This window comes from Myotis davidii, unplaced genomic scaffold (genome assembly GCF_000327345.1).
Source record: "Myotis davidii unplaced genomic scaffold, ASM32734v1 scaffold960, whole genome shotgun sequence".
Lineage (NCBI taxonomy): Eukaryota > Metazoa > Chordata > Mammalia > Chiroptera > Vespertilionidae > Myotis > Myotis davidii.
In genome coordinates, this window is record NW_006293003.1 from 1,844,561 (window position 1) to 1,855,089 (window position 10,529).

Consider the following 10,529-nt stretch of genomic DNA (forward strand, 5'->3'; position numbering starts at 1 on the left):
ATGGGCTTTGACTAGAATGAACGAACGAGGATGGATTTCAGCCGCCTCATCGATTTTGACCTGACTTGTTGACATTCACCCGGGATGACGGGCCACCCAAACCGCGGGAAACAACCCCGGCAGACAAAAGACAGGCCTGGAGCCTGTAAGGCAATATTTGCCCAGCCTGGGCACCCCAGGTGGCTCCGGGGAGCGCCCTTGTTCGCGTGCGCACCCCTCGCCCCGGCCTTTCAGGCGGACGCAGACTAGAGCTTACAATAGACCTCAAAGAGGGAGGCAGCTGCGTGCATTCGGTAGAAAATGGAGAAGGGCATCGCCAGGTTGACCACGATGATCCAGGGCTCGAAGCCAAAGACGATTTCCTCCAAGCCGTTGTCGTACTCGGGCCGGCAGCCGAAGGCGGGGGGGATCCACAGCTGCAAGAGAAGGAGACCGTGCTGGCCACCTCCAAGGAGACCCCGGCCAATCCCGGGCCACTGGGCAGGGAGCCTGAGGCACGCCTGTCAGTGATGCACAGCCTCTGCACCAGGGCTGTGCGGGCCCCAATGTGCCTTCCTTTCCCGGGTCTTTAGGGCTTGGCTCCTGCCTCTCTCTCTATCAGGGACACCTGGCTTCCCTCTGCTAAACCCTACCTTCCTCCAAGTCCTGAGACACCACCTCTCCCAGGAAGCCCTCCTGGATGTAACCAGTCTGGGCAGGAACTCCTGCTGTGTTCCCGGGGCCCAGGCTGCCTGTTGGTCTCACCCACCTGCACGTACCTACACTGGTGCTTGGAGACCTCAGCCACACAGGTCTGGGCTGTGAGTTCTGTGGTCTCCTCTCTGGCCTGTCCTTGGCTGAGAGAGGCAGCCCAGACCCTGCCCGCTTCCTCCTGGTCAGGGGGAGGCGCACCTGCTTTGGAGCCTGACCTGAGTTCATGCTACTCATGCTACTTCTAGGCTACAACTTCTTCAAGCCTCAGTTTCCTCATCTGTAAGATGGGAATACTAACACCTGCCTCGGAGGCTCCGATGAGAATACAATGGCAACTAATTTGCAAAAACTATTATTTTTGTTGCTCATGGAACCTACGCACTGGTCCCCCTCCTCGGTCTCCCTGTCCCTGTTCCTCCGCATCCCCCCACCCCCCCTTAAATGTCAGGCTCCGTCTGTCCGCTTCTCAGTCCCACCACCCGCCTCCGCAGCTCTCCCTCCCACGAGGTGCACGCAGCCTCTCGATGACCCCTGGGACCCCCTCCTGGGAGTCACAGCCTCACGGAGCCCCGCCCCCCTCGTGTTGTGCTGAACCTAGGGACTCGCTTCCAACAAACAGAATAGGACAAAGAGAGGGGGTCACTTCTGGGATTAGGTTACGAGGACCCTGGGACCGCCTCGCTCATCCCCTCTTTCACGAGAGGAGGCGGCTGCTGCGTGGTGACTGCCCTAGGAGAGGCCACGTGGCCAGGACCGCGAGGTCTCGGGCCCGCCATCAGCAAGGATCTGCGTCCTGACAGCAGCCACACAGGTGGGTTGGAAACGGTCCCCTCCCCACCCCACAGTCAAGCCTTGCAGTGATCGCAGCCCGGCCGGCAGCTGGACTGCCCCCGTGAGGGGCCCTGAGCAGAGGCGCCCAGCGAGGGTTGGATTCCTGACCCAGAGACACCCTGGAAAACAATGTGGGTGCGTTTACGTTGCCGAGTGGGGGGGTCATTTCGTGCGCAGCAGTAGGTTCTAGAGACCCCGGAGGATGCAGGGCCTGGGGAAGGAGGGGGGCAGATTACCGAGATGTTGCAGAGGAACAAGAAGGCTGCAATGTTCCTCAGGACGCTCCTCTGGGTGCTGCCCTGCAAGAGGCGGGGGCGGCAGGCCGGGCCCCGGGCCCCTGCCCAGCTCGGCTCGGCCTCCCCCGGGCCACTGACTTCTCTCAGGCACAGACTTCCGTTGGCTGCCGGTGGCATCTGGCTGCCCAGGTCCCGGGCCACAGCATCACTCTTGGGGCAGGAAGAAGCCAGGGGCGCGTCACTGCCATTGCAGACCACGGCCACGTGCAGGGCCCTGATGTCCTCGCCGGGCATGCCGGGCGCTCGGTGCGTGGCCTCGATGATGAACAGGTTCTGGATGTACTTCTCCACCATGACCAGGACGGAGTAGGGCAGGTTGTACCAGGTGTAGGCGGGGCGGGCCTCGGCACAGAGGATGGCCAGGATGGAGCCCCAGGACAGGAGCCAGGAGCCAGAGGCCGTGCCCACCAGGAGGTCCGCGTCCAGTTTGCGGGCCGGGTTTCTGGACTCGTCCGGTGGTTGCTCGTCGAGCCTGTAAAGCCGGAGGCCGGCCAGCCCCGCGGCCCCCATGAGCGTCAGCAGGGCACTGGCATACAGGTAGAAGAGGATGAGCGCAGACTCACTCTTGGTCTTGGAGCGGCCGATGTGGATCAGGTACACGGCCACCACCCCGATGGTGGCGGCCAGCACTGCCAGGCCCAGGCCCGAGCCCACCGCCACCCCCTGGAACCAGAACTGCATCTTCCGGTGCTGACGGTGCTGACGGTTGTCCACCCTGCGCCCGATGTTCTTCCACAGGACGTAGAGCATCGTGGAGGCCAGGATCTGGTACTCGATGTTGAAAGGGTAGAGGTAGTAGATGCCGTGGGAGATGGCGGAGCAGAGAGCCGGCGGGGAGCAGTTGCACGGCGGCGTGTGGTCATCCAGCACTAGGAGGAGAGGGGCCACGGGACATGGACAAGCCGAAGGCCTTATCATGGATGCTTGCTCGCTTGGGTTTCCCCGTGGAATTGAAAGCGTGATTTCACGGCTTATTATCATGTTTCATATCACGGCTAAATTGACAACCATGAACATCCCCAAAAGAGGATTGATTACATGAATCACATTTTGTCCATCCATTGGAATGTTACATTATCAATCTATTATAAATGTAGACATTTACTTAGCAACATACAAAAATGTTCGCAAGATATTGTTGAAGCAAAAAGGAGTTTGCCCCCCGGCAGGCGTGGCTCATGGTTGAGTGTCGACCTATGAACCAGGAGGTCACAGTTCGATGCCCAGTCAGGGCACATGCCCAGGTTGTGGGGCTCAACCGCCGGTGTAGGGCGTGCAGGAGGCAGCCGATCTATATTCTCTCTCATGATTGATGTTTCTATCTCCCTCTCCCTTCCTCTCTCTGAAATCAATAAAAACATATTCTAAAAAAGAATTTCATTTTTTTAAAATATATTTTATTGATTTTTTACAGAGAGGAAGGGAGAGAGACAGAGAGTTAGAAACATTGATGAGAGAGCAACATCGATCAGCTGCCTCCTGCACATCTCCTACTGGGGATGTACCCGCAACCAAGGTACATGCCCTTGACCAGAATCGAACCTGGGACCCTTCAGTACGCAGGCCGACGCTCTATCCACTGAGCCAAACCGGTTTTGGCAGAATTTCATTTTTTTTAAAGCAGCTTGCCAAAGCATCCAGAGCATGACTCTGCTTTTGCAAATTACAGATCTACAGATGACAGAGAGAGACAGACAGACAGACAGACATAGAAAAATGAAAATGCTAACAACGGTCATCTCTGGGAGGAAAATGGCCACTGGTTTTTCTTTTCTATTTTCCAGCAAAGGAAACTTTCATGTCCCTTTTCCCAGCTTTACTGAGATACACTCAACACTGTGAGTCTATGGTGCCGAGTGCGTGACTTCCTTCAGACGTTGCTCCCCTGTGCTTCTAAGCTCTCAATGTGAATTTGATTTGCATGTGTGATTTAAAAATTATTATTTAAAAATAACTCCGTGAGGGAAAAGGCCCATCTCATCAGCAACTATTTCCCTCTTGAGACCATCTGATGCTGACAGGTGGGACGTAAGACAGCACCTCCAGCCCCAGCAGCAGGAGGGCCAGGGTGCACCACCTTCTGGGGGGCACTGGCCACGTTACAAAGACATGCTCCCTAACCAGGAGGGAACATGCTGGGAGCAAATAATGAAATGCACAGCAACAGCTGATGTGTGATGGGAACAAGACCCAAATCCGGTCCCCGACCCACTGGGCCTTCCTCGACCCCACGGTCCTCTCCACCCCGGGGACCCGGTGTCGGAGCGACAGACCTTAAGAGCTAAAGGACTTGGCAAGAAAACGGAAAGCTGTAGTGCTGCGGGCTCTCCCACAGGAGCAAGGAGGGGCGGGGAGGGCAGACATGACAAGCCAAGTAGACCTCGATGCAAACTTCAAATGAACTAAAGCCAATGAACCCAAACCTACCATTAGACGGCTATGGGTTTTTAAAAGCTATACTTTCAGTAGAAAGAACTAAAGGCTTGTAAAGGCTTAATTAAACACGGACAGGCACAACCGCCAATCTTCCACGGTTGTACACAAAGTCATGTTTCTCCGTGCCGACCTGGGCCGTGCAGAGGGTGACCCAGATGATAACCCTGGGGTCTGACAAGCCCTGACTCACGGAGGAACCCTCTCATTACACTCAGCACCCCCACTCGTGGAGCCAGCAGGCAGACTCGGGGGGTTGGGGACTGTCTGGCCGACGCTGCGCCGGGCAGGCCCTGTGGTCCTCCGGACGGACGTTGTGCTGCCTGCAGGTCTCCCGGACGCGCCAGCGCACAGCGGCCACGCGCACACTCACCTATGGTGATGTTGCCGAAGCCCAGGGTGATGAGCCGTTCCTTGTGCTCGTTCAGCTGATGCTTTGACTCGTTCAGGACGCTGTTGGCCCACAGAAGCAGGTTGGTGAACACCGAGTGGATCACCCCGAACCTGCAAAACACACAGACATTGCATACACACGCGTGCGCGTGCACACACACACACACACACACGCACGCACACAGGCCTCCTTCTTAGCCAGGACCCTGGTTTCATCTGGCAGCTCGGTCCCTGGGTGGGTCCTCTGACGGGCTGGGAGGAGCAGTTCCACGGGAACTACCCAAACCACCGCCTCAGCATTCCGCCTTAACCTTGAACCTGCCTCAACTCACTGTCTCTGGGACAAAAAGAAACTGGGTCTTGGAACCAGGGATGCAAGGATGGGAATTTGTTAAAAGCAGCCAATGAACCTACGATGCCCCAGGCCCTTTCACCTCGAGGGGAAGGGGAGAGAACAATGAGGGGACGATGGCAGGGCTACAGCGGACAAAGGAGAGCTGGGAACGCTACTACTGTTGGTTGGCCAACCCAACAATCATCATCCATCCTCTCTGCCTCGTCACCTGCCTCTGCCCACACTGGGCCAAGCCCGAGACTTGCTGTCTGCCTCCCTTGCAGCTAGGCATAGCCATGGTGCAGTGGGATGTGAGGTACTGAAAGCGTTTGTTTTCTTAATAAGATAAGCATAAGAAAGGCAGACACTGCCATTCTTCCCTTTTTCCCCAGCCTGTAGACATGGAGGCTGGAGTGTGGGCAGCAATATTGTGACCGTGAAGCAACCAGCATGGAATGAAACCCTAATCCACGGAGGATGGCAGAGGGGAAACATTAAAAACCCTGTTCTGGCCCGGCCAGCGTGGCTCAGTGGTTCTATTCCCGGCCACGGCACAGGCCCGGGTTGTGGGCTCGATCCCCAGTAGGGGGCGCGGCCGGAAATGTGGATGGAGAAGGCGAGTCTGGGGCACGTCAGGGAGGGGTGGGGACTGCAGCACACGGAGGGCGGCCCCATCTGGCGGCACAGCTCCAGCTCAGCCCCAGCTCGTTGCTGCCAGGCACCCTGGGCTTGCCAAACCTCCCCGTTTTTCTAGGAAAGTCTAAATCTAACACCTAGAGGTGGTAAGTGACTCAGGAATGTTTAACGCTTAGTCCTTCAAGCAAAACAGGGTCAAGCTGTATGTGTACCTGGTTCAAACCACTCACTGGCCAGTTTAGAAACGAGGCGCAGAGGCAGAGAGAGACTGTGTGCAACCGCTCAACCAGCAAGGCCGGGCAGGACACGCCCCTGCCCCTCAGAGTCCCCTTGGAGGAGAGGCCCTGGTGGGAAATGCCTGGGTACCCGGCCTACAGCAACGCTGTCCACACACAGGTAACACAGGACACACGTGTGTGGTCTTACATTTTCCAGTAGCCACATTAAAAAAAAAACACCGCATGTGCGCGCATGTGTGCGTGCGTGCACACACACACACACACGCATAGCTAACAGTAAGCCCAGCCGGCATGGCTCAGTGGTTGAGCACCGACCTATGAACCAGGAGGTCACGGTTCTATTCCCAGTCAGGGCACATGCCCGGGGTTGCGGGCTCGATCCCCAGTAGGGGGCGTGCAGGAGGCAGCTGGTCAGTGATTCTCTCCTCACTGATGTCTGTATCGCTCTCCCTGTCCCTGCAGGAAGGGCCTGAAGGTCTGAGGGCCTCCTCCCCGGCCACGAGCAAAGGCTCTGCTTGTTGGGATGGAGGGAGCGTTGGTCTCAGAGCTGTACCCCAAGCAAGAGGGCGCTGGTGGGTTCTGTTTGCTCTAAAGCAGTGATGGCGAACCTATGACACGCGTGTAAGAGGTGACACGCGAACTCATTTTTTTAGTTGATTTTTCTTTGTTAAATGGCATTTAAATAGATAAAATAAATATCAAAAATATAAATCTTTGTTTTACTATGGTTGCAAATATCAAACAATTTCTATAGGTGACACGGCACCAGAGGTAAGTTAGGGTTTTTCAAAATGCTGACACGCCGAGCTCAAAAGGTTCGCCATCACTGGTCTAAAGGCACCCCAGGCTCACTGTGCAAAGCACTGGTCCCCGGTTTTACCTTTCCAGGGTTTTGAAAGACTGGATGACATCCTTGGCGTGTCCCCAAAGAAAGTACACCTGGATGTGAATGAATCAGAGAAGCGCGCCTCAGCGGGAACTATCGCGACGTCCGCACACTGCAGGGGCACTAAAGCTCAGGGGGAGGGGTGTGAATGCGGGGGCACCCGTGCCTCCCACCCTCAGCATGGCAAGTCGCTCTCCTCATCTCCTCGTCGCCTCATCTCCTCGTCGCCTCATCTCCTCGTCGCGGTGTCACGGTAATTGAGGATGTTGCATGGACGCTTGTCCTCGCTCCTGTTAACCTGCTGACGTCACCCAGTGGACAGTTCCTACCCCAGCTTCCAGAAGCAAATGTCAAGCGCTTCGCGTGGAAAGGATACCCTGGGATACAGAGGCCGCACAGCTAACAGGGATGTACCTGCACCAGCGTGTGCACTGCGTGCGTGACGGGGAACACGCCCTCGGTGGCTGACAAGCAGTCAGAAAACCCAACGAAGTACCCAACCTTAAGGCATCCGAGGACCACGGTGATGACAGCAAACAAGGCGATGCTACCTGCATGGCGTGGGCAGAAACACACGTGCACGGGTTACTACTCACTGAGAGCATTTCCGAGCAGATCCCAGCAAACCCTCGCACACGTGGTCAAATGATCCCCCACAAGGGTGCCGCGGCCACTCCATGGAGAAAGGACAGTCATGTCAACAGATGACGGTGAGGAAGAACAGAGCTGGACCCTTCCTTTTCACAAATCATGTCCGAAAATTAACTCAGAATGAATCAAAGATTTGAATGCAGACCAAAAGCTGGAAAACTCCGAGAAGAAAGCGCAGGGGGAAAGCTGTACGATGCTGGACTTGGTGATGGTTTATTGACTATGACACCAAACGCACAGGCAACGAAAGGAAAGGTAGGTAAATTGGGCCACATCAAAAGGAAAAGAAAAAAATTGTAGCCCTAACCCGTTTGGCCCAGTGGATAGAGCGTCGGCCTGCGGGCTGAAAGGTCCCAGGTTCGATCCCAGTCAAGGGCATGTACCTTGGTTGCGGGCACATCCCCAGTAGGAGGTGTGCAGGAGGCAGCTGATCTATATTTCTCTCTCATTGATGTTTCTAACTCTCTATCCCTCTCCCTTCCTCTCTGTGGAAAATCAATAAAATATATTTTAAAAAAATTGTACAACAAAGGACACCATCAAATACTTATAAATCATATCTGATACAGCATTAGCATCCAGAATCTACAAAGAACTCCAATTTAACGGCAACAGAAAAATACAACCTAATGAAAAAGGAGCAAAGGACTTGAACAGACACGTCTCCAAAGGAAACAACTGGTGAATTAACACATGAAAAGAAATCAGCAGGGAAATACAAATGAAAACCAGGTCCCCTCCAGGGTGGCTTCTGAGAGAGGGGGAAAGACAGAGGAGAGAGAGAGAGAGAGAGAATAACAATGCTGGCAAGGCTGTGGGTAAATTGAAACCCTGTGCACGCTGATGTGACTGTAGAGTGGTGCAGGTGCTATAGAAAACTGTGCGGCAGGTTCTCAAAAAAAGCATTGTATTTCCCAGCCATTCCGTTCCTGGGCACGGACCCACACACACGGAAAGCGAGGATGGGAAGAGAAGTTTATAGCCACGTTCCGGAACTTTCCTCACAGCAGCCAAAGGGCGGAGGAAGCACACCAAGCACGATCCGCAGCGGACCGGATGAGCACACGGGCTCTGTCCGCACAGCAGGTCCATCGGACACATGCAACCACGTGCCCGCACCTTGAGGGCGTCGTGCCAGGTGAAATAAGCCAGACACTGTGTGACTCCACGGACACGCGGTTCCTGAGAGCAGTTACATTCACAGAGGGGCGGGGCGAGGAGGGAGGAGGGTGCTGCGTTTAGTGGGTGCAGTTTTGCAAGATGAAAGCTCTGGAGATTAATTGCACAATATGACTGTACTGAATACTCCCAACCGTACACTTAACATGATTAAGTTGGCACACTTGGGCATGTGTATTTTACCACAATTAAAAATAACATGCATATCTAACAAGTTCTACTATTGGCCTGACAAGCTGAAACTGGAAGACAGGTGTGTGTCCTGTGTATCAGTGTACCCACCCCTGCACATCCGGGGTCTGACAACGGGTAGACACCAAACAGGCTGGTCAAGTCAACGGCAGGCCCTAGAAGCTTCTGTCCCATCTAAGAGCATCACTGTTCTGGTCAAAACTCCCAGTTCTCTGACCTAAAATCCTGCTCCCTAAAGAATAAAGGCCCCACTGGCCTGGCGCAGTGGTTGAACGTCAACCTATGAACCAGGAGATCACGGTTCAATTCCTGGTCAGGGCACATGCCCAGGTTTCGGGCTCAATCCTCAGTGTAGGACGTGCAGGAGGCAGCCAATCAATGATTCTCTCTCATCATTGGTGTTTCTCTCTCTCTCTCTCTCTTCCTCTCTCCCTTCCAGAGAAAGGCGAAGGTACAGAGGCCTACAGAAACTCACACTATCTTCTCAGCCCATCTACAAACCTAAAACTTTTTTAAAATAGAAAGTGTGTGTTTTCAGTGATAGGTTAGGGCTCCATAGCGGCGACACGGAGAGGTCTGTGCTGCATGACGTGACGAAGGGAAGGGCATGTTCTCTGAGGTCTATCCAGCGTGGTTTGGGCCAGAAATAAAAACGAACAAAGAACATGCATATAAGAAAGAGACTGGCCCTGACTGGTTTTGCTCAGTGGATAGAGCATTGGCCTATGGACTGAAGGGTCCCGGGTTCGATTCCAGTCAAGGGCATGTACCTTGGTTGCTGGCACATCCCCAGTAGTGGGTGTGCAGGAGGCAGCTGATCGATGTTTCTCTCTCACCAATGTTTCTAACTATCCCTCTCTCATCCTCTCTGTAAAAAATCAATAAAAATATATTTTTTAAAAAAAGAAAGAAAGAAAGAGACTGGAAAGGAATGTGCAGAAGACATGAACTGGGAACTTGCAACAAATGAAGCAATTAGCAAGAAAAACGTAATGGCCATGGGGGCTGACCAACTTCAGCGTTTCCAATCCGTCCTCGGGGCAGCACTGAGGGCCGTTCACACGTTCTCTCCCACGGACGGAGGAAACCGGATCCTGTGTGACATGCTTCACGGCATGAGAGAGCAAAGGGCAGGGGCCTCACAGTGAGCTATAACATTACACCCCCCGCCCCAGGAGGACCCCCGCCCCCCTGCCGTGAGCAGTAATGCAATCGCCTGGCTCCTTGCCTTCGCTCAAAGCCATATAGAAACATCTCTAAGTCCCATTTTCTTAAGTCCTGGAAAACCCCCGGTGAAACCAGAGCCTTTGTAAGAGGAGAAATCAATCGCAGTGCTTTGAACTGACCGGACAAACGCATAGTTCGTGTTGATTACAAAGAGACAGCAAGAGCAGGCGAGGCAGGTGGTTGGGGTGGCAGGTCACAGGCAGCCGCTATGGGGACCTGGCACCAGTCCAGGGAGCTAGACAAGTCCCTTCCCTGCTCCCAGCCTGTTTTCCCATCTACAATGAGACTGGCCCAGTGGGGTGGGGGGGGGGGGTTGTTAAAACACCCCTAGCTGGGCTCCACCCCCAGAGTTTTTGATTCGCTGGGTTTGGGGTGGAGCCCCAAATTTGCATCTCTAAGAAGCTGCCAAGTGGGGCTGATACTGCTGGTCTGGCAGCCCACCTTGAGAACCACTGGTCTAGAACATCTCCGTCACTGGCATCTCAAGGGCTGTGATGAATCCATCAGGGACCTTCTCACACTCTCAAAGTCTTTTCTGC

The 10,529-nt window shown here is 54.5% G+C and overlaps 1 protein-coding gene across 1 annotated transcript; it reads right to left on the reverse strand.

Moving 5' to 3' along the window:
* Positions 1-245: 245 nt before the first annotated feature.
* Positions 246-10,122, reverse strand: OTOP1 (otopetrin 1). Its single transcript, XM_006766584.1, has 6 exons — positions 10,110-10,122; positions 7,156-7,292; positions 6,736-6,794; positions 4,627-4,757; positions 1,761-2,689; positions 246-416 (listed from the first exon to the last, which is right to left on the reverse strand). The coding sequence occupies exons 1-6, from the start codon at positions 10,120-10,122 to the stop codon at positions 246-248; spliced, it is 1,440 nt and encodes a 479-aa protein (XP_006766647.1).
* Between the last annotated feature and the right edge of the window lie 407 nt (positions 10,123-10,529).